This window comes from Haemaphysalis longicornis, unplaced genomic scaffold (assembly GCF_048455015.1).
Source record: "Haemaphysalis longicornis isolate Haplotype H1 unplaced genomic scaffold, Haemaphysalis longicornis Haplotype H1 scaffold_9, whole genome shotgun sequence".
Taxonomy (NCBI): Eukaryota; Metazoa; Arthropoda; class Arachnida; order Ixodida; family Ixodidae; genus Haemaphysalis; species Haemaphysalis longicornis.
This window is the reverse complement of record NW_027526460.1, coordinates 164,764,775-164,789,405: the sequence shown is the minus strand read 5'-3', so window position 1 is coordinate 164,789,405 and position 24,631 is coordinate 164,764,775. Positions and strand designations below refer to the sequence as shown.

General features: G+C 51.5%; 1 protein-coding gene across 1 annotated transcript in view; it reads left to right on the top strand.

The window, feature by feature from the left end:
* LOC144152050 (uncharacterized) overlaps positions 1 to 20,370 on the top strand; it is a 138,156-nt gene extending 117,786 nt beyond the window's left edge. Inside the window, exons 5-7 of the mRNA XM_077683242.1 lie at positions 16,257 to 16,574; positions 18,059 to 18,261; positions 19,863 to 20,370. Of these exons, the coding sequence (XP_077539368.1) occupies positions 16,257 to 16,574; positions 18,059 to 18,261; positions 19,863 to 20,025 (684 nt within the window). The 3' untranslated portion in view covers positions 20,026 to 20,370. The remainder of the gene's footprint in view (positions 1 to 16,256; positions 16,575 to 18,058; positions 18,262 to 19,862) is intronic.
* The last annotated feature ends 4,261 nt before the right edge of the window (positions 20,371 to 24,631 follow it).

Genomic DNA, 24,631 nt, shown 5'->3' with positions numbered 1-24,631 from the left:
TCGATGATAAACGGGTGAATTTCCAATTCGGCAGAATCAACCGCAGCAGCCGGGTCGCCCAGGCGCATGCTCCATGCATTCCCATGGAAGGAAGCGCAGATGAGAATCACCTGTTGAAACAGACGAAAGTTGTTTGAGCACATCGCCCATGCGTTGCCGCCCTGCCCACTGGATGTTGCCGGCGAGGGTGCTTGCTTTATACGGTCTTGCCACGGCGTTGTTCCACCTTGGTTCCTGGTGTCGAGGTTGTCGATGATAAACGTGTGAAGTTCCAATTCGGCAGAATCAACCGCGGCAGCCGGGTAGCGTAGGAGCATGCTCCATGCGTTCCCATGGAAGGAAGCGCAGATGAAAATCATCTGTTGAAACAGAAGGAAGTTGTTTGAGCACATCGCCCATGCGTTGCCGCCGTGCCCACTGGATGTTGCCGGCGAGGGTGCTTGCTTTATACGGTCTTGCCACGGCGTTGTTCCACCTTGGTTCCTGGTGTCGAGGTTGTCGATGATAAACGGGTGAAGCTCCAATTCGGCAGAATCAACCGCAGCAGCCGGGTCGCCCCGGCGCATGCTCCATGCGTTCCCATGGAAGGAAGTGCAGATGAGAATCACCTGTTGAAACAGACGAAAGTTCTTTGAGCACATCGCCCATGCGTTGCCGCCGTGCCCACTGGATGTTGCCGGCGAGGGTGCTTGCTTTATACGGTCTTGCCACGGCGTTGTTCCACCTTGGTTCCTGGTGTCCAGGTTGTCGATGATAAACGTGTGAAGTTCCAATTCGGCAGAATCAACCGCGGCAACCGGATAGCCTAGGAGCATTCTCCATGCGTTCCCATGGAAGGAAGAGCAGATGAGAATCACCTGTTGAAACAGACGAAAGTTGTTTCAGCACATCGCCCATGCGTTGACGCCGTGCCCACTGGATGTTGCCGGCGAGGGTGCTTGCTTTATACGGTCTTGCCACGGCGTTGTTCCACCTTGGTTCCTGGTGTCGGGGTTGTCGATGATAAACGGGTGAATTTCCAATTCGGCAGAATCAACCGCAGCAGCCTGGTCGCCTAGGCGCATGCTCCATGCGTTCCCATGGAAGGAAGCGCAGATGAGAATCACCTGTTGAAACAGACGAAAGTTGTTTGAGCACATCGCCCATGCGTTGCCGCCCTGCCCACTGGATGTTGCCGGCGAGGGTGCTTGCTTTATACGGTCTTGCCACGGCGTTGTTCCACCTTGGTTCCTGGTGTCGAGGTTGTCGATGATAAACGTGTGAAGTTCCAATTCGGCAGAATCAACCGCGGCAGCCGGGTAGCGTAGGAGCATGCTCCATGCGTTCCCATGGAAGGAAGCGCAGATGAAAATCATCTGTTGAAACAGAAGGAAGTTGTTTGAGCACATCGCCCATGCGTTGCCGCCGTGCCCACTGGATGTTGCCGGCGAGGGTGCTTGCTTTATACGGTCTTGCCACGGCGTTGTTCCACCTTGGTTCCTGGTGTCGAGGTTGTCGATGATAAACGTGTGAAGTTCCAATTCGGCAGAATCAACCACGGCAGCCGGGTCGCCTAGGCGCATGCTCCATGCATTCCCATGGAAGGAAGCGCAGATGAGAATCACCTGTTGAAACAGACGAAAGTTGTTTGAGCACATCGCCCATGCGTTGCCGCCCTGCCCACTGGATGTTGCCGACGAGGGTGCTTGCTTATTCGGTCTTCCCACGGCGTTGTTCCACCTTGGTTCCTGGTGTCGAGGTTGTCGATGATAAACGGGTGAAGTTCCAATTCGGCAGAATCAACCGCAGCAGCCGGGTCGCCCAGGCGCATGCTCCATGCATTCCCATGGAAGGAAGCGCAGATGAGAATCACCTGTTGAAACAGACGAAAGTTGTTTGAGCACATCGCCCATGCGTTGCCGCCCTGCCCACTGGATGTTGCCGACGAGGGTGCTTGCTTATTCGGTCTTGCCACGGCGTTGTTCCACCTTGGTTCCTGGTGTCGAGGTTGTCGATGATAAACGGGTGAATTTCCAATTCGGCAGAATCAACCGCAGCAGCCTGGTCGCCTAGGCGCATGCTCCATGCGTTCCCATGGAAGGAAGCGCAGATGAGAATCACCTGTTGAAACAGACGAAAGTTGTTTGAGCACATCGCCCATGCGTTGCCGCCCGGCCCACTGGATGTTGCCGACGAGGGTGCTTGCTTATTCGGTCTTGCCACGGCGTTGTTCCACCTTGGTTCCTGGTGTCGAGGTTGTCGATGATAAACGTGTGAAGTTCCAATTCGGCAGAATCAACCACGGCAGCCGGGTCGCCTAGGCGCATGCTCCATGCATTCCCATGGAAGGAAGCGCAGATGAGAATCACCTGTTGAAACAGACGAAAGTTGTTTGAGCACATCGCCCATGCGTTGCCGCCCTGCCCACTGGATGTTGCCGACGAGGGTGCTTGCTTATTCGGTCTTGCCACGGCGTTGTTCCACCTTGGTTCCTGGTGTCGAGGTTGTCGATGATAAACGTGTGAAGTTCCAATTCGGCAGAATCAACCACGGCAGCCGGGTCGCCTAGGCGCATGCTCCATGCATTCCCATGGAAGGAAGCGCAGATGAGAATCACCTGTTGAAACAGACGAAAGTTGTTTGAGCACATCGCCCATGCGTTGCCGCCCTGCCCACTGGATGTTGCCGACGAGGGTGCTTGCTTATTCGGTCTTGCCACGGCGTTGTTCCACCTTGGTTCCTGGTGTCGAGGTTGTCGATGATAAACGTGTGAAGTTCCAATTCGGCAGAATCAACCACGGCAGCCGGGTCGCCTAGGCGCATGCTCCATGCATTCCCATGGAAGGAAGCGCAGATGAGAATCACCTGTTGAAACAGACGAAAGTTGTTTGAGCCCATCGCCCATGCGTTGCCGCCGTGCCCACTGGATGTTGCCGGCGAGGGTACTTGGTTTATACGGTCTTGCCACGCGTTGTTCCACCTTGGTTCCTGGTGTCGAGGTTGTCGAAGATAAACGTGTGAAGTTCCAATTCGGCAGAATCAACCACGGCAGCCGGGTCGCCTAGGCGCATGCTCCATGCATTCCCATGGAAGGAAGCGCAGATGAGAATCACCTGTTGAAACAGACGAAAGTTGTTTGAGCACATCGCCCATGCGTTGCCGCCCTGCCCACTGGATGTTGCCGACGAGGGTGCTTGCTTATTCGGTCTTGCCACGGCGTTGTTCCACCTTGGTTCCTGGTGTCGAGGTTGTCGATGATAAACGTGTGAAGTTCCAATTCGGCAGAATCAACCACGGCAGCCGGGTCGCCTAGGCGCATGCTCCATGCATTCCCATGGAAGGAAGCGCAGATGAGAATCACCTGTTGAAACAGACGAAAGTTGTTTGAGCACATCGCCCATGCGTTGCCGCCCTGCCCACTGGATGTTGCCGACGAGGGTGCTTGCTTATTCGGTCTTGCCACGGCGTTGTTCCACCTTGGTTCCTGGTGTCGAGGTTGTCGATGATAAACGGGTGAAGTTCCAATTCGGCAGAATCAACCACGGCAGCCGTGTAGCCCAGACGCATGCTCCATGCGTTCCCATGGAAGGAAGCGCAGATGAGAATCACCTGTTCAAACAGAAGGAAGATGTTTTAGCACATCGCCCATGCGTTGCCGCCGTGCCCACTGGATGTTGCCGGCGAGGGTGCTTGCTTTATACGGTCTTGCCACGGCGTTGTTCCACCTTGGTTCCTGGTGTCGAGGTTGTCGATGATAAACGTGTGAAGTTCCAATTCGGCAGAATCAACCACGGCAGCCGGGTCGCCTAGGCGCATGCTCCATGCATTCCCATGGAAGGAAGCGCAGATGAGAATCACCTGTTGAAACAGACGAAAGTTGTTTGAGCACATCGCCCATGCGTTGCCGCCCTGCCCACTGGATGTTGCCGACGAGGGTGCTTGCTTATTCGGTCTTCCCACGGCGTTGTTCCACCTTGGTTCCTGGTGTCGAGGTTGTCGATGATAAACGGGTGAAGTTCCAATTCGGCAGAATCAACCGCAGTAGCCGGGTCGCCCAGGCGCATGCTCCATGCATTCCCATGGAAGGAAGCGCAGATGAGAATCACCTGTTGAAACAGACGAAAGTTGTTTGAGCACATCGCCCATGCGTTGCCGCCCTGCCCACTGGATGTTGCCGGCGAGGGTGCTTGCTTTATACGGTCTTGCCACGGCGTTGTTCCACCTTGGTTCCTGGTGTCGAGGTTGTCGATGATAAACGTGTGAAGTTCCAATTCGGCAGAATCAACCGCGATAGCCGGGTAGCCTAGGAGCATGCTCCATGCGTTCCCATGGAAGGAAGCGCAGATGAAAATCATCTGTTGAAACAGAAGGAAGTTGTTTGAGCACATCGCCCATGCGTTGCCGCCGTGCCCACTGGATGTTGCCGGCGAGGGTGCTTGCTTTATACGGTCTTGCCACGGCGTTGTTCCACCTTGGTTCCTGGTGTCGAGGTTGTCGATGATAAACGGGTGAAGCTCCAATTCGGCAGAATCAACCGCAGCAGCCGGGTCGCCCCGGCGCATGCTCCATGCGTTCCCATGGAAGGAAGTGCAGATGAGAATCACCTGTTGAAACAGACGAAAGTTGTTTGAGCACATCGCCCATGCGTTGCCGCCGTGCCCACTGGATGTTGCCGGCGAGGGTGCTTGCTTTATACGGTCTTGCCACGGCGTTGTTCCACCTTGGTTCCTGGTGTCCAGGTTGTCGATGATAAACGTGTGAAGTTCCAATTCGGCAGAATCAACCGCGGCAACCGGATAGCCTAGGAGCATGCTCCATGCGTTCCCATGGAAGGAAGAGCAGATGAGAATCACCTGTTGAAACAGACGAAAGTTGTTTCAGCACATCGCCCATGCGTTGACGCCGTGCCCACTGGATGTTGCCGGCGAGGGTGCTTGCTTTATACGGTCTTGCCACGGCGTTGTTCCACCTTGGTTCCTGGTGTCGAGGTTGTCGATGATAAACGGGTGAATTTCCAATTCGGCAGAATCAACCGCAGCAGCCTGGTCGCCTAGGCGCATGCTCCATGCGTTCCCATGGAAGGAAGCGCAGATGAGAATCACCTGTTGAAACAGACGAAAGTTGTTTGAGCACATCGCCCATGCGTTGCCGCCCGGCCCACTGGATGTTGCCGACGAGGGTGCTTGCTTATTCGGTCTTGCCACGGCGTTGTTCCACCTTGGTTCCTGGTGTCGAGGTTGTCGATGATAAACGGGTGAAGTTCCAATTCGGCAGAATCAACCGCAGCAGCCGGGTCGCCCAGGCGCATGCTCCATGCATTCCCATGGAAGGAAGCGCAGATGAGAATCACCTGTTGAAACAGACGAAAGTTGTTTGAGCACATCGCCCATGCGTTGCCGCCCTGCCCACTGGATGTTGCCGGCGAGGGTGCTTGCTTTATACGGTCTTGCCACGGCGTTGTTCCACCTTGGTTCCTGGTGTCGAGGTTGTCGATGATAAACGTGTGAAGTTCCAATTCGGCAGAATCAACCACGGCAGCCGGGTCGCCTAGGCGCATGCTCCATGCATTCCCATGGAAGGAAGCGCAGATGAGAATCACCTGTTGAAACAGACGAAAGTTGTTTGAGCACATCGCCCATGCGTTGCCGCCCTGCCCACTGGATGTTGCCGACGAGGGTGCTTGCTTATTCGGTCTTGCCACGGCGTTGTTCCACCTTGGTTCCTGGTGTCGAGGTTGTCGATGATAAACGGGTGAAGTTCCAATTCGGCAGAATCAACCGCAGCAGCCGGGTCGCCCAGGCGCATGCTCCATGCATTCCCATGGAAGGAAGCGCAGATGAGAATCACCTGTTGAAACAGACGAAAGTTGTTTGAGCACATCGCCCATGCGTTGCCGCCCTGCCCACTGGATGTTGCCGGCGAGGGTGCTTGCTTTATACGATCTTGCCACGGCGTTGTTCCACCTTGGTTCCTGGTGTCGAGGTTGTCGATGATAAACGTGTGAAGTTCCAATTCGGCAGAATCAACCGCGGCAGCCGGGTAGCCTAGGAGCATGCTCCATGCGTTCCCATGGAAGGAAGAGCAGATGAGAATCACCTGTTGAAACAGACGAAAGTTGTTTCAGCACATCGCCCATGCGTTGACGCCGTGCCCACTGGATGTTGCCGGCGAGGGTGCTTGCTTTATACGGTCTTGCCACGGCGTTGTTCCACCTTGGTTCCTGGTGTCGAGGTTGTCGATGATAAAAGGTTGAATTTCCAATTCGGCAGAATCAACCGCAGCAGCCTGGTCGCCTAGGCGCATGCTCCATGCGTTCCCATGGAAGGAAGCGCAGATGAGAATCACCTGTTGAAACAGACGAAAGTTGTTTGAGCCCATCGCCCATGCGTTGCCGCCGTGCCCACTGGATGTTGCCGGCGAGGGTACTTGCTTATTCGGTCTTGCCACGGCGTTGTTCCACCTTGGTTCTTGGTGTTGAGGTTGTCGATGATAAACGGGTGAAGTTCCAATTCGGCAGAATCAACCGGAGCAGCCGGGTCGCCCAGGCGCATGCTCCATGCATTCCCATGGAAGGAAGCGCAGATGAGAATCACCTGTTGAAACAGACGAAAGTTGTTTGAGCACATCGCCCATGCGTTGCCGCTCTGCCCACTGGATGTTGCCGACGAGGGTGCTTGCTTATTCGGTCTTGCCACGGCGTTGTTCCACCTTGGTTCCTGGTGTCGAGGTTGTCGATGATAAACGGGTGAAGTGCCAATTCGGCAGAATCAACCGCAGCAGCCGGGTCGCCCAGGCGCATGCTCCATGCATTCCCATGGAAGGAAGCGCAGATGAGAATCACCTGTTGAAACAGACGAAAGTTGTTTGAGCACATCGCCCATGCGTTGCCGCCCTGCCCACTGGATGTTGCCGGCGAGGGTGCTTGCTTTATACGGTCTTGCCACGGCGTTGTTCCACCTTGGTTCCTGGTGTCGAGGTTGTCGATGATAAACGTGTGAAGTTCCAATTCGGCAGAATCAACCGCGGCAGCCGGGTAGCCTAGGAGCATGCTCCATGCGTTCCCATGGAAGGAAGCGCAGATGAAAATCATCTGTTGAAACAGAAGGAAGTTGTTTGAGCACATCGCCCATGCGTCGCCGCCGTGCCCACTGGATGTTGCCGGCGAGGGTGCTTGCTTTATACGGTCTTGCCACGGCGTTGTTCCACCTTGGTTCCTGGTGTCGAGGTTGTCGATGATAAACGGGTGAATTTCCAATTCGGCAGAATCAACCGCAGCAGCCTGGTCGCCTAGGCGCATGCTCCATGCGTTCCCATGGAAGGAAGCGCAGATGAGAATCACCTGTTGAAACAGACGAAAGTTGTTTGAGCCCATCGCCCATGCGTTGCCGCCGTGCCCACTGGATGTTGCCGGCGAGGGTACTTGCTTATTCGGTCTTGCCACGGCGTTGTTCCACTTTGGTTCCTGGTGTTGAGGTTGTCGATGATAAACGGGTGAAGTTCCAATTCGGCAGAATCAACCGGAGCAGCCGGGTCGCCCAGGCGCATGCTCCATGCATTCCCATGGAAGGAAGCGCAGATGAGAATCACCTGTTGAAACAGACGAAAGTTGTTTGAGCACATCGCCCATGCGTTGCCGCCCTGCCCACTGGACGTTGCCGGCGAGGGTGCTTGCTTTATACGGTCTTGCCACGGCGTTGTTCCACCTTGGTTCCTGGTGTCGAGGTTGTCGATGATAAACGTGTGAAGTTCCAATTCGGCAGAATCAACCGCGGCAGCCGGGTAGCCTAGGAGCATGCTCCATGCGTTCCCATGGAAGGAAGCGCAGATGAGAATCACCTGTTCAAACAGAAGGAAGTTGTTTGAGCACATCCCCCATGCGTTGCCGCCGTGCCCACTGGATGTTGCCGGCGAGGGTGCTTGCTTTATACGGTCTTGCCACGGCGTTGTTCCACCTTGGTTCCTGGTGTCGAGGTTGTCGAAGATAAACGTGTGAAGTTCCAATTCGGCAGAATCAACCGCAGCAGCCGGGTAGCCCAGACGCATGCTCCATGCGTTCCCATGGAAGGAAGCGCAGATGAGAATCACCTGTTCAAACAGAAGGAAGTTGTTTGAGCACATCGCCCATGCGTTGCCGCCGTGCCCACTGGATGTTGCCGGCGAGGGTGCTTGCTTTATATGGTCTTGCCACGGCGTTGTTCCACCTTGGTTCATGGTGTCGAGGTTGTCGATGATAAACGTGTGAAGTTCCAATTCGGCAGAATCAACCGCGGCAGCCGGGTAGCCTAGGAGCATGCTCCATGCGTTCCCATGGAAGGAAGCGCAGATGAGAATCACCTGTTCAAACAGAAGGAAGTTGTTTGAGCACATCGCCCATGCGTTGCCGCCGTGCCCACTGGATGTTGCCGGCGAGGGTGCTTGCTTTATACGGTCTTGCCACGGCGTTGTTCCACCTTGGTTCCTGGTGTCGAGGTTGTCGATGATAAACGTGTGAAGTTCCAATTCGGCAGAATCAACCGCGGCAGCCGGGTAGCCTAGGAGCATGCTCCATGCGTTCCCATGGAAGGAAGCGCAGATGAGAATCACCTATTCAAACAGAAGGAAGCTGTTTGAGCACATCGCCCATGCGTTGCCACCGTGCCCACTGGATGTTGCCGGCGAGGGTGCTTGCTTTATACGGTCTTGCCACGGCGTATTCCACCTTGGTTCCTGGTGTCGAGGTTGTCGATGATAAACGGGTGAAGTTCCAATTCGGCAGAATCAACCGCAGCAGCCGGGTCGCCTAGACGCATGCTCCATGCGTTCCCACGAAAGGAAACGCAGATGAGAATCACCTGTTGAAACAGACGAAAGTTGTTTGAGCACATCGCCCATGCGTTGCCGCCGTGCCCACTGGATGTTGCCGGCGAGGGTGCTTGCTTTATGCGGTCTTGCCACGGCGTTGTTCCACCTTGGTTCCTGGTGTCGAGGTTGTCGATGATAAACGGGTGAAGTTCCAATTCGGCAGAATCAACCGCAGCAGCCGGGTCGCCCAGGCGCATGCTCCATGCATTCCCATGGAAGGAAGCGCAGATGAGAATCACCTGTCGAAACAGACGAAAGTTGTTTGAGCACATCGCCCATGCGTTGCCGCCGTGCGCACCACTTTCAACCACTTCCAGTGTAAGTTGAACAGTATTGGCCTCGAGGACATACCGTGGCGCCACCTCCGAGTGAAGTCACTTGTAAGATGCCGAGTTATGTTGTCGTCTGCTAGGTTAGGTTATGTTGTCATCTCCTGCGCATGCGATCGCACGCTTTTTGTTGTGACCACCATGTGCCCCCCTTTTCGCGGTTTTGATGCAAATTACAGAAAAAAGTTGTCTGCAGACCGAATAATCCGGGCAAGCAATCAGCGACTCGCTTTTTCCCGACAACACGCCGCGGCTAGGTTGTTGCTGCCGTCGCAACCGACAGCTTCGGATGCGCGGAGTCCGATGTTGGGAACTTCAGGCTTAGTGTCGCGTCAGATATTTCATCGCCGCTATCGTTACAATCGCGAATGACAGTCTATAACACAACTTTTCACCACAGTGTCACCGCCTTTCTCGTATGTGGAAGTTTGTATGCGCGGAGACTGCCATTCAAGAGATCCGATGATCGAGAAACCTGCCACGGCCTCGGCCCATTCTTGTGCGCAGGTATCGCCACCCTGCTGGCGCTCGCCGCACCGTGCGTGAACGGGCCGGCGGTGCCGGGACCGACGTCAGCGGGCGGTCGACGTAGATCGCGGCAGATATTTGAGCATCGCTTTGAAAATCACAGCTGATAACACTACCTAGCACAATGTTTCACCACACAAACATCCACTTTCACGAATGTGATACTTCTTTTCCGCCATCGGTTTAAAAAGCGGCAACACGGTACTGCTGCCGCGCCCTGCGTCGGTTCCAGCCGATGGCGGCCAGGCACGGGGGATGTGTGCGCGTAGCGTTTCTGCGAGCACTAAACGCTTCAATGATTTCCTGCTTCATCCATTTGTTGCGAACGGCAAGCGAAATCTAGAAATTTAGCTCGGCGATCCTCGTAGCCTACAGTGTTGTTCGGGGAAGCGAGCCGCAGCTTACGCTTACACCGGGTTTCGTAGAATACGTCCGCATACACCACCACGCTCAAATCATAAGCGGGCAGCCTAGAATGGTTGTCACGGTTATAAAGTCCCCATGATGTCAAATTACGCCTGACGCAGTGATAACGCCAAAAATTAACACGAAAATACACTCAGAAGGCGCGTCGTAATCGAAATGCCGCGCAATGCAATCCAACTACGCCACAAGGTAGGAACGGGGACCCTACAAGTGACGTCAAAACGATGGCAGCGCCGGCTACTCCAGTGGTGACCCTCGCCGCCAATAAGGAGTATTCACATGACGTCACCGCAGCGCGAAAGTATGCTGGCAACCAGGGTCGTGCAAGCGGCGGCCATAATGGTGGCGGCGATCAAACTTGCTTGGGCGAACTGGGAGGTGGTATCGTTACCTTAATGTTGTTATCGTGCACGGAGTTGACACTGATCAGACCAGTGGTGGTCGTTTGGTTGTGTTTGAACATGTATGCTTCAATTTGGGTGCAGGCCCGTAAAAGTGCAATGAATAAAAAATTGGCCGCATATCTGCTCCTTTCTATCCTATCTATCCTATATCTATCCTTTCTATCCTTTCTATGCTTTTTGCGTCTTCCTATCCCGGCATAAGAGCAATGACAGCCGTGGTTGTCCAGAACAATAAGCACGTCACCAGCCTAACCCTACCCGAATACGACCCCTCACAAGCGCATGAAGCGGCCATCGCTCTCGCCATAACGCAAACTACCGCCAGCGTAATCATCACAGATTCGCAGCAAGCGTGCCGCAACTTCTCATGCGGACGAATTCACCGCACAACCCACCAGCGTCCACCAGACAGATCTATCATGATAACATGGGCACCCGCCCACTCTGGGGTCCCGGGCAACGAAACCGCCCACCTGTTGGCCCGAGAGTTATCCCGCCGGGCCCCGGGAAGCGAGCAAGAGAGGCCAACCCCGCTGATCACGTATCACGAAATAACGCAGCACTACAAGTTGGGACGTATCACCTACCCAGCACCGCATAAACACCTAACGAAAGAGGAGGAGCGGCAGCTCCGCGCACTCCAGACGAATACTTTCCCCCATCCCACTAAATGCCATATCTTGCACCCCACCGCATATTCCCCGCTATGCCTCTTCGGCGGAGCCCCCGGGACGCTCTTTCATATGGTAGGGGGCTGCGCGCACGCCCCACTACATTCGCGAAATCCCTCAATTCCTTTTCGCGAGCTTTGGGAGGGAGCTCTGACCAGCTCTGACCTCAATGACCAGCGCCTGCTGGTGTTGAGGGCTGTTGAGGCGGGGAAAGCTCAAGGGGTCTTGGACTAGGACTCCTCCCCATTGCTTTTCGTAATAAACACGTTTACTCTCTCTCTCTTTCTCTCCCTCTGCTCCTTTCGTTGCAAATGTCGTCAAAAGACGATAGTCTTTGCAGACATTTGCCAAGGAAATGCCCCCCTTTGCTTTCCCGCTCACCTCTCATGTTCCTGTACCGTCACGCTAATCCCAAGGCGATTTGAATTTACCGAGTTCCACGGCTACAGACCGGGTTCCTCGATGCCAGCGCTGCAGTACGGTGGAGACGCGCGTGAATGGAGGCGGCCGACTACAAGGTTTATAGAACCGCGTGGCCGTGCTCCACGTGCGTTCCAAGCAGAACGTGGAACCTAGCTAGTAGAACCTTTCGTTGCTGTTGCCGCGTGATTTTTCATATGCCGCCAGGAGGCGGCGGTTTTCTGCAGTAGATGTAGAATATCATTTGCTATCGAAAAGCAAGCATCCATGAATTTTTTAATGCAGGAACACTGTAAATATCCCTTGTGTACTTATTTCCTGTCATATTTGCATAATGTCTTGTTCTTGTTCAATCAAGTTGACAAGTATGAACATATAAACCGGGCTTAGATGTTTACATTTGGCTGTGAGTATATAAGACTATTGCGCAATATCAATTTTACTTTGGCCGGGTGGCTGAATCGAGTCACAGACAGACAGAGAGACAGACATACAGACAGACCAAAATTTCTGGGTTTAAGTAGCCCAAGAAAGACTATCGTCTTTAAAAGCAGCGGTATTGGTGGCGTCGATCCGTCGCTGCTCGAGAACTGACGCTGTGCTTCTGCCTGCAGTGGAAGGCTCGGACATTGACTATTACCTTGTTCACCCGATTAGTTCCGTGACGCACCAATCCTTTTAAGCCGTGAAGTCACTAGGTGACCACCACTGTTTGACTAGTAGCTGATCGTTCATCGGCCACAGCTGAAGCAAGTTCGCGGCGGAGTCTTGTGCGCGGAAAGGTAAGCACTTTCGCTACGTTTTAGAAAGACCTTGCCGGTATCACTTTGGATTAGCGGCAGTGACTGCGTTTATAATGTCATACGACAGAAACACCGGTGCTGGAAGCTAGCGATCGCACTTGCAGCAACTCTAAAACTTGCGAGACTCCGCAAGGAACAGCGGCGCGCTAGTCTTGTCCCGTTTGTTTCCATACGTTTTGGCTCTGTTTCATACATTATGTTATGTACTGATAAGCTTACACTCGGGTGCTCTCCAGCTAGCGGCTAAAAATACTCGAATGAGCACTATATCGAAGCCAGTGTTCGTACGGCGCATTTCGGGCTCGGCAGATCTCGGTGGTGCTCGAGCTCAGCAATGAAACGGGAACGCTCGTAACGCAGTCCCCGACAGGGCAATCAGTTTCGTGGACAAATGCAACCACGTTGCGAAACAAAAACTGCACGGAGAAGGCAGCCAGGAAAATCAGTTGTTTCAGCCCTCCCCTAGTTTTTGTTGAGCACCTCATAAGCATTGTTTTGCTCATACTTAACTTTTCCTTATTCGATCACGGATGCTTATTCCCCTCTGTTTCAGTTCAGCAGTCAATGTCATAAGTCAATGCCATAACGATTGACTGCAGTAACCTTTACACCAGCTTTGTTATTGATGGCTACAAGTAGTGTTGATATTTGTTTGCACTGCGCCCAATACATACTTCATCACCCTTTAACCACGCTGTTTACATTCGTCGGTGAAAAACTCCTAGGCCCTGTCGACAGAGCCACTGGAGCCATGGCTGCTGCTGGCTCAGTGCGGCTGACTCACCTCAATGCTTATTCTGTTTCGACGTCTGTGTGTAACGATGTGTCAATTAGTAGTTGCTTAGTGGAAGCACCATGTTGTCAGCACATTGCTTATGATCCTTTCTTGTAAGGAGTCGCAGCGTTTCTCCCGGAGTTGCCGCTGGTGAGGTTAAATGACAGTTGTACCCCAAATATGTCTCGTCGTTCTTTGTTCACTATCATCGCTTAATGTTTGATAACGTAGGTATGCAAGTGTTCATTTCGTTTTTAATCTCAATTGTAATCTTGTTTTGCACACTGAAGCAGCCCGTTCAGTGTGTCTTTTTGCTTGTGTAAAATTTGATTGTTTCAATATTTATAAGAACCACTTAGCCACATAATGGTTTATGAAAAAGGGTAGACGTTTATTACCTACGAGAATTTACATGTACAGAAGAGCAAATGTATGCTCACGTCTCAGAGAGACGAGTTTGTCAGTCTCTGATTCCTAAAGCAGTCGAGCTCATGTTACATTTGAACCACCCACAACTGCCAATAATATACTGTCACCTGGTGGAAAGCTGTCGAGTATGCTGTACTCTGTCACCTTCCTGTTGCTTGTCCTGCCTCTTCAGCCTTTACAAATGAAAGTCATGACTCACTGTCGGGCAATCCCAAATAGAAAAGTGGCAGTATTGTGATTCCTGTAGCTAGACCACGTCTTTGCACTAAAGGTGGCCTGTCAATAAACACTTCGAAACCCATGCTACAACTGCAATCAAAGTTCCAAATGCCTGTACGAAGCACGTCGGCATGGTGTGCAATAGGTATCCTTGTTCGGGCCCCTTTGCAATCTAAACAGGTGCACATAAACAACATTGAGCCCTCGGCGTTCCACAATCCTTGTCCGAGTCGCTTGACTGACCTGCAGAAAAGGGGAGGGGCTTTGTAAATAGTGCAATAGTTGCAAGTCTTGTCCTTAAATGCAACTACAAGCTACACCATTTTGTTTTGAACGTCTGTTATGTGTGTTCATCTTTCACAAGCCTTGTAGTTCTGACTCAGGGCCCCGTAAAGGAAAGGGCAGCCATTAAGAAAAAATATATGAAAACTTGAGTGTAATAAGTTATGACCTCTAGCTGTGTCACCGAATGTCAACACATCCATTAACACTGCCATTTTTTGGACAATTTGTGCTGGAAGGTTGCAGTACTGAGCTAGGGCCTGCAACGTCATGGTGCTTCTTTTTGTCGGCTCTCATGGACCGTCATTTATGCCTGCAACAATTGTACGAGAATTTCTCACCCTGCATCTTATGCGATGGCAATGAAAATATACATGGCACAACAGCACACCTTTTCATGCTCATGAACATAACAGGGCAGCCTGAAGAACAATGCCCCACAGTGTAATTAGGGCACAACATCGTCTTTCAGTACTGCTGTTGCAAATAAACTGGTGGATGTAATAAAACACAAGGACGAAGATCCACCTCACTATGTACTGCACTTGCTTCATAAACACTAGGCAAACAATCAGGACACCATGCGTCCAACTTGTGCTGCAATGAGTGAGCAAATACCTCAATCGAAGCAGCTTTGACGTAGCTTAGGTTAAGTCTTAGAGCCGTGTTGAGTTAATGTCATCTATCAGGTAGTTCCTTGCAAAATGCAAGCAGACGCAGAATTGTTGGAGGGGATAAGAGGAAACAATCAGGACATCCAGGGGTTTTATGTAATCTGCGCCGAGCCGTACGGTGCATGTGGAACATAACAACGTAGGTTTCAAGCTTTTTCATAGAACATTCAAGCTGCCATCGCTTCGCATTTCCCCGGGAAAGACCCGGGTGATAAGGCAGGTGATTACGGTCAGGGGTACACGTACTGCCAGATGAATTTGCTGTTGATTATACGACTGCGAGTACCTAAGCTCGACGATTGTCGCTGCGCATTGTTTGTGCACGTCGTGGGCAGTAGCGATTTTGCGAAGGCACAAATTTCCACCCTTCTGACACGCAATTCAAACCTATTAGCGCGCACACGCCACATTAGGACCAGACGGCATCGTTCATTGCATTTTTCTGTTGTTTTCAGGCCCAGCGAGATCGCGCTTGAGAAGCAACGTGAGAAGCTCGGTACAGTGCCAGCGCGCTTCTCCCGCCAGCGCGCTCACTCGGCACGCACAAAAACAGCGCGTGCACATGCGGAGCTGTAAATATACTTACCAGAAACGAAATGATCGCAGTAAACTTTGGTGTGCATCTTGTCTGTTGATGCCACCGCCATTGACAGGAAGAAACCACCCCGAGTGCACTGGGCGCGACGCTTTGTCGGCGTCTCTTTCGTCTTGTGCACAGGGCCAGGCGCCAAAAGGAAGCTCACCAGCTGATCGTTTTCACGTCCACCTCTCGTTCGCATCGACGTGTTGCCGCCGTCTACGCAGTACTAAAGTACCATTAACCGCCACCCACAGGCAGCAATGCTAACCTACAAGCACACCAGAAACTGCCACCAACGTTATGGCGGATTGCCGAATCGCCCTTCCCATAAGGCCTTGCGGCAGCACGGATTGGCCGCCGGTGAATACTCCTTATAGCAAGGGGCGGCGACACCTGTCTTCACGGTTTTTTTTACCTTATTTTACGAAGGTTACCAGTAACGGTGGCATATTCGTGTTCTTGGTGAGCTCATTTCTCGATATAGAGTGACTTGTATTTTTACTTTACTGTAGCTTTAATTCTAGTGTCCGCAAAGATAAAAAAATGAAAACACTTCAGCGCGATTTAGAGGTAAATCACTGGAACGCACGCAGGTATCGAACGCTTAACTTTTCGCTTGTTTGAACACTTTGTTCTAACACTGAAGTGCTTTACATGTCCCCTGGGAGTCTGCATAAAACAACCGAAATTTGTCGCAATTTTCTAACACGATTAAACCAGGTGTTTGTCGCTTTGGTACCCTTGCATAGTAACCTTGCGGCAGCACGGACTCAAGGATTTCGGCCGTTGCTACACTCACGTCCGCTTGCAGGATTTCTGGCATTGCTTTACAGATGACGAGAAACGTTTCGCACAACCGTGCGTACGTCTACAAAACGCCGCATTTTATGCTGCAGTCACCTTGGAAGACCAACTCTGAAAAGCGGGAGCCGCCGGGGCGGTCCCCTCCGCTTTCCTTTGGGACAGCGGCCAAGAGGGCGGCCACACCAAATGGCGGTTTCCACTCTACGTACGCGCTGCCGAAGGAGCTCAAGGAGGAGCTCGTGCGCCGAAAGCGTCGCGAGAGGGAGCTTCGCCAGGAGCGCGAGGCGCGCGAGGCGGACGAGCGCCGGCAGCGCCTCCTGGAGGCCGAACAGGCATTCCGTGCATGGGTGGCCACTAAGAGCTGCCAGAAGCGAGGATCCCGCATGAAGGCCTCTTCTGCCAGGGACACTGTAAGTGGCCTGGGCTTTTGCAGTAGCTACACTGGGTGCTTCGTCGCATCCCTGGTGAAAACAAGCCGCCATGGGGTATGGATTTCACTAGACTACCCTTCGGCAGTCTTTGCAGAAGGTTTATCCTGAAGGAGACACTGAAAGGTATTTCTCAGTGTTATTGCTAAATTGCGTCACCGAATGTTTCTAAATATTCATTATTTTAGTCACCCCATGTAGTCTCCACTGTTTAGCCCTCTTGGAAATCTTGACAGATTCAACACCAGCTGCTCTTTGCGGCCGCTCGCAAAGTGCAGGGAATACATTACAAAAAATTCTAACGTTCTTACATGGCGTCGCTATCCTTCTCTTCAATGTTTTATAGCCAGCCATTTTTGGGACTCTTCAGGGAAATGTTATGCGAGGTCGTTGAATGCATATGGTATGTAAAAATTACGGGAAATTACTGAACAATTAATTACTGAACAAGAGTGCGAAGCTGGGCGAGTCGGTAAGGATCCATGATTACAACAGCGCAAGGGACAGGACGAGCACCCGTTCTTGTCAGCTTTTCACGTGCTGTCCCTGGCGCTGTTTTAATGATAATTACATACGTGTGAAACGTTCACAATTCGCCACGCCATCGTGTAACGACATTGATTGTAAATGTTGAGCCTCATGTAGTTCCGAATAGTGAATGCTGCCAAATAAAATGTCTAGCGATCTCAACCTACACTCGAATGCAAAAAATGAGGCTAAGTAGTATACATATAGGTGCCGATTTTGAAAAAAAAAGGCATTGATTTGGCATTTATGCGAAATGCCAGGATAGGCATTTATAGGCATTCAAAAACACCACGAAAGCCATTGTTAACGCCTAATTCGTACTCATATATCAAAATGGGGCGATAGGAGAGGAATGAGCAAGATAGTAATTTGCCTAAAATCCGGCCTCTACTCTGACGCCACTTGCAAGCAGAACCGTGTTAATAGTGGCTCATGGCGGCCTATGCTAATGATGCCCACGGCACCGCTGTGAATAACCACATCCCACCTCCACACCCTTGGGACATTTCAGCCCTAGCTCCGGCCGGATTTGCCCGATTGACTCATTTAATTCAAATGCATGAATGTCCAATTGGGTGAAGGATGCCTCTGCGTAATTTGGGCTTAATGGAACAATGCTCGTACCAATTATTTCATGATGACGGGCTCAATTAGAAGCAAAACATTTATTTCCTTTAGTTTAGCAAATGAGTAAATTCACGTATCTAGTTCCATAGAAACATTCGTACGAACCTCGCTTAATTTAATACATGCGCTCGCCACGCGTAAAGTTCCTGCGCACGGAGTAGGTGTTTTGTTGGTGTGCGTACAGTTATCCTAAAGCCTTCCACAGCTGCACACAGCGTGCCACTTCCAACCATTACGGCATCCCGCTGCAAGATCGGATGGGGGGAGGGGCTGCAGTAAAGCGCTACTGTTTGCACCTTTGACAACTGCAGGAGGGGGAATCGTCGAGCAGTGAGCAATATACAGCCGTACCGGAGCAACGCCGCCACCAAGACGCGGCATTCGAGGCGTGGGTTCGTCGCAAGCGTCGTCAGCAGCGCGAAGAGGAGCTCCGGCGGAGGCTGCGGGACATCGAGCTTGGAGCCACCGATAGGCCACGCCCCTCACGCCACGAGGCGCAGCTGGTGTACAGAGCGTGAGTATCGCCATTTCGCGGTTGAGTGGCTTTCAGTAAGCATTGGAACCGTTGTACAAAACGTGCGGCGACCCGCCGCGGTGGCGCAGTGGCTAATTTCGTCGTGCCGCTGTTCCGACGCAGGTTCGCTCCGGACCACTCATGTGTGTCGAGACTTGGGCGCACGTTAAAGGAACACTGAAGTGATATGTCCCTGAAGAAGAAAGTGTATGACAGCTGCAACTTACCGGTACTCACCTACGGGGTAGAAACTTGCACGCTCACTAAGAGGGTTCAACTTAAATTGAGAACGACTCAGCGGGCAATGGAGCGGGGGATGATAGGTGTAACATTAAGGGACAAGAAGAGAGTGGAGTGGGTCAGGGAACAAGCGCGTGTTGAGGACATATTAGTAGAAATTAAGAAAAAGAAATGGGCGTGGGCAGGGTATTTAATCCGAAGGCAAGATAACCGCTGGTCATTAAGGGTAACAGCGCGGATCCCTAGAGAACGCTAGTGTTGCAGGGGGCGGCAGAAAGTTAGATAAGCAGATGTGATAAAGAAGTTTGTGAGGATAAATTGGTCGCAGTTAGCTCAGGACCGCGGTAATTGGAGATTAATGGGAAAGGCCTTTGCCCTGCAGTGGACGTAGATAGTATGATGGTGATGATGATGAAGAAAAATGCGTCAGTAAGCCGTCGGTGGCTTTAACACTAAAAGAGATAAATTACCTGAATGGGTAAACGTGTGGGTGTAGATACGACAAGATGCGATTACGTTTTCCATGGTTGTGTAAATCTTCTGTTTTTGTTGTATTTTGTGTGTGACAAGCGTATTTATAAGCGAGCCGCAATAAATTGCGCTCAGTTGTTTGTCAGCGCTTGTCTGTGCTTCTTTCCTAGTCCTTGTCATTTGCGCTGCTGTTTAAGTTGCAATATTTTGTTGCAAACACTTTAAAAGGGGTGCACTCGTGAAGTGAGAGGGCACTGAATAGATCCAGCTGCTTAGGTTGCGTGCGTCACCCCCTGAAAGCGCACAAGGTACGTGTGTAAGTATTTAATGTTGAACAAAAGTTTACCAGCGCTGAAGCATGTTCATATGACGAATTATGTGCCTCTGAGCTTTTCGAGAAGCACTTTACTTGCTCAGACTTAAGAAATTTACGGATACGTGAGTTTCGGTAGGTAGGCTCGTCTCCAAGCGCTGGCTGTGTCTGGCGCCTCTGGGCCTTTTTCTCCGCGGTCCTGTATGGGTCAGTGATTTTATGACAAGTGCGAACTGGCTTTCTAATGGGACAAGAAGTACAAATGTGTTTTCGATTACTTTTATTTTCATAATTTTTCTCCTTTTCCCACTCTCCCAAATCCCCTTCACGGTCTTATGACATTAACACATGCACAGTATAAGCATCTTCTGTACGCAGCCATTTATTAATTTATCCGCCATCTTCATCTCTCTCGCCCTCTATCCACTCTTTCCTCCCCTTTCCCTTCCCACACACCGAATAGCTGGCCAGATAAACTACCATCAGACCGACCTTCTTGTGTTTTTCATTTCAATAAAATTCCTCTCTCTCTCTCACTCCTCCAACAAACAGCCAATCAATCAATCAATCTCCGCAGTTGGCTTGAACGGAAATGGGAAGAGGAGCGGGAGCGGCGCTTGGCAGCACGGGCTCAACGACGAGGACTGCGAGAGGCGGCGCTGTCGTCGCAGTCCCTGCGCCTGCTGGAGCGCTACCTGGGAAGCGACGAGTTCGCTCGTTACCCCGAGTTGGTGCTATAGGAAGCCCCAATGTCCACTGCGACCAAAAGTCTATCGGATTCGCTTTCGGTTCAAGGCAGTGATATTGAACAAGCAAAGCTATGACGATTCGCTATTTCCTGCTGATGGTACGCAGCGTGAGACACAGCCCCGCGCTAACATTTCACGGAATGAAATTAACTTGCGCCGTAGCCAGCACGACCCACGCGTGTGCAGAAGCTATCTTTATTTGATGAACGGCCATTAGCAGAATGAGAATGCTGCTTGGTCAACTGTTGAACTTTTTGGCGTTGTGCGCCCTACTGTGCCGCTAACAGCTACTTTGTTCTCTTCTTTCTCTGTGTGTCTGCCTGGACGTAATAAAGTTGCGACCGTTTGTTGTTTGACAAGTTAGGCGTGTGCAATTACTGAAATGCGATCATGCGCGTCGCAAACATTGGACAACGTAGGATTGATGAAAGCGCAGCTGCGCTTAAAGGAGCCATGAAGACAAAACACAAGCTTGTGTTATTCGAAAATTTCGTGTTTTACAGTGCCCCCAGCACTTTTCCGAATGCAAACAATGCTTTATTCACTGAAAAATTATTTAAAGTTAAAATTTTGATTTTTCCGCTAAATCGTGCGTTTTCGTTGTCTGCAATGACATCACAGGATCTGGTTTACCGTTAGTGAGCCTAGATGGCGCCACAACACCGCGGCAACCCATTTTCTTCCTTTTGTTTCTTTGTTAACGTATTTGTACCTGGCTTGTTTTGTTCATGGAGGCAATCGTTTCGTGACACATGGTGCTCGCTCGACGATGTCGACAAAGACATCGTCGCTTGCGTCAATCGGCCAGTGTCGCCTGAAACAACCCCAAAGACCCGCCTTCCTGTGCAGCTTAACCAAGCATAGTGCGCGCAGTACCAACAGCAGCATACGCATCGTTACTTCTATGTTTACGTGTGCTTTCGTAAATTCCACTGTTTGTCCCACCATTCTTGGGGCTTTAAAAAGAATGTGCTGTAAATTTAAGCGAAATAGCTCGTTCGGCAAGATTATAAGCTCTGCCTAATTTGCGTTTGCTCTTACCGCCCTCCGCCAATCGCAGAACTGTCTGGTATAACATCATAGGTTCTGTTGCGGGAAATCAGCGAGTGGGTCGCATGGCCATTCCCTTTTTTCCTAATCATGCAGCCTATTTGAGCGAAGTTCACGATAAAATTGGCAATAGTATGACTCTAACGAGGCAATCTTTTGAATGAACCGAACTTGTGTTTTCTCTTCATGGCTCCGTTAAGAAGAAGAATACGGGAGCTGCACAACTCGTCTTAGGCGGGTTATAAACCAAGCGAAGGAACAAAGCAAGGAAAGAGTGCGGAACACGTTGCAAGTGTCGCTCTGGGAAGATTCATTCGAAGGGCTCCTAGGATGCCAAACAAGGTAGTTTGTAAACTTTGTAAACAACCGCGCAGGAGAAACAAGCTGTTTCGTTGAACCTAGCTGCGGCATCGTGGCTGTGGAAGATGAGTGGATGGAGCTTTGAGCCAGCAGCCGATTTAGTTTTCAACGAGAGCTGTGGTTCACAGTGTGCTCGTACTTACCTCTTATTCTGTGCATCACAAATTCTGCAAAATGTCGTGATTGTGTGATCCTGTGACGCTGTAGGCACAACATTGTGTGCTAACCAATGGTAGTAGGCTTCATCTTTTACCTGCTGCTGGAAACGCGTTGTTCACAGAGATTTCGTGGAGCCTGCGCTATGGAGAAAGAGAAAAGATCTTTATTTGCGTTTATCAGAAGTATTTTACCTTTGTGGTGCGGCTTCTGTAACCAGTCCTGCCAGTGAATTGACAGTGGGGCCATGAAGACAAAACACGTTTCGTTCATTCAAAAGATTGCCTCGTTAAAATTATGCTGACACCACTTGTAAAGTAAACTTCGCTTAAATAAACTGCATAATTAGGAAAAAAGGGAATGGCCACGAGACCCACTAGCTCATTTTCCGCAACAGAACCTATGATGTCATACCGGACACCTCTGCGATTGGCGGAGGGTGGCAAAACCAAACGCAAATTAGGCAGCGCTTATAAGCTTGGTGAAAGAGCTATTTGCGCTGAAATTTAGGGCACGTTCTATTTAAAGCCCTAAGAATGGTGGGACAAACAGTGTAAGTTACGAAAGCACATGCACCAAAGGCCACTGCGGCCGAACAAATCGCCTTATCCATCGCCATGACGGAAATCCGGTTCAAGCAAATCTACACGGACTCCCGCTCGGCGGCAAGAGCCTTCCTCAAAGCAACTATTGCCAAAGAGGCAGCCAGGATTATACAGGGAAGAAAACAAGAGACGTTCCATAACATCACATGGTTCCCGGCCCACATGGGCTACGGAGTCCACGACACCCTCCTCCCCAACGCAAACGAGTTCGCTCACGATCATGCGCGAGAAACCGTCAGCCGCGGCGATCGAACAGGCCGAGCTCCCGAGGCCCCCAGAGAGTTTCGAGACGCGTTACTCACTTTCAACGAGGTAGTCACACACTACCAACTTACGCGAATAATACTCCCGCTGGCCCACCCTGCTCTCACACACCCACAGTTAGCAGCCTTTAGAATGCTTCAGACCGGTTCGTTCCCAACCAGGAGCCGGTTTAGCTTATTTCACAAGGACATTGACCCTAACTGTCCCCTCTGCGACGCAGCTTAGTGTAACTTAGACCATATGCTATGGCAGTTCCCGGCGTTACAAGAGGACGCCGAACTCATCACAGAGGAAGAATGGACCATGGCGCAAAAGACTACTACACTCAACTCCGGGCTGTCCAGAAGGCCTGCATTAGGGCGAAGGTCCTAAACGTCCCGCCACCCGCGCAGGTGCGGCCCGCGTCTACTCTGGACGGTCCTCTGGGCCGCTAGGTTAGACCTTCCGGACTCAATAAAGTTCAGTGTCTGTCTGTCTGTCAAAAAACGATTATTTTCGATCTGAAAAAAAAAAGAGCCAGGTTTAAATACGGTCAAAAACAAACCAAATGCAGGAAACGGCTTGCCGCGGATGGTGGCAGCATATCGGTTCACTAACGGTTAACAAGGCCTCGCAATCGGCTGCATTGCGGTCTGTTCCTTTGATGTCATTGCAGAGCACGCAAACACACTATTCAGCGGAAAATCAAAATTTTAAGTTAAATTGATTAATTTATCAGTGCATAAAAGATCGTTTGCATACGGACAAGCGCTGGGGGCACTATAAAACACGAAATCTTTCGAATAAAACAAACCTGTATTTTGTCTTCATGGTCCCTTTAATGTGTCGGAGAGGGTGTCGAAGTATTCTTCTTATGGAAGCCTAACTAGGCATGTTGGAAAATCGGAGCGGGCCGATGCTGTTCATGCTCTCGCGCAGAGCAATTTCAACCGTTTCTGGAAATTCTCGGGGGTTGGAGCCTCTCTGCTCAAAAAGCAAGGAAAACGAGCTCTGGTAGCGCCCCTTGTTTGTACGATCCCTGCGCAGTCTCGCATGTTGTGTTGCTTGTTATGGCGCTGTAGGTTTATCGCAGCGGACCAGATAGAGAGTTTTAGCATAGCAGCTAGCGGAGGCTCACGCTATGGTGGTGGATTACTAGGACGCCACTGCTCATGGGCGTGCGAGCAGGGCGAGGAGGTCGCCCTTTGGTGGAACAATCGCGCGGACATGGCGAGGGCTGCCTCGCACAACTAATTCACTCCACCGAAACGGTGGAGTGAATAGGCACAAGGGCCTAGTTGAGTCTCGGTACCCGGCGCCGTAGCGTCCGCTAAAGCCCGTTTTCTTTTGAGTCCGACAGAGCACAACATGGTCCGGCTGGGCCTGTCGTGCTCTGTCGGGGGGGCCCTGTCGGGCCAAGTTGGACGCCGAGGTCGAATTCGCTCGGCGAGCGAATTGTCCGGCTGGAGCCGTCCGGCTGGGCCGTCCGGCTGGAGTTGGCTCCGCCCATCGGCCTTCGGCAACATGACGGCGGCGAGCTGCGGGGACGGTGTACGTCGCACAACTTGATTGTGATATCAAAAACGACAACGACTTGCAGAAGTCACGACAGACCACCCCGGTCCTGAGTCGGTACTGCGATACGCGTTTATCGTTCGTCTATTTCAAATGTTCGCGCTTTGTGTGGAGCCGAGGCAGAAAAGGCACCAGTACCAGCGTCTGCAGAGTGGTGCGCCGTGTTTTCGTTCTCTATCAAGTGTGTAGTGTTACATGAGGAACTAACAGATGGCGCCACGGGACCCAACCCACGGTGTATGAAAGCCGCCGGCGGGAACAGCCCCCAACACGAGGCCCCACGAGTTTCACTCCTCTCTACCTCCCAGCGGCGGAGCGCGGTGAACCTTGAGCAGAAGACGGCATCGAGTTACGCCCGCGCCCTGGCCGCCACTTCCACTTTCTCTTCTGCGCTGCAGCCATGTAGTCACTTGTATAAGCTTTCTCTTCCTGCTTTATAATAAACCCAGTTAACCCCATATAACCGAAGTCCAGTGTTCTATAAAAGAACCCACAACGAAACATGGTGTCAGAAGTGGGATTCCGTGTCTGGCGAAGTGAGCTTTCAATTTCAGAATCACTTGGCTTGAACTCAGAGATTTCAGTTGATCTACTTCCCAAAAGTTGCT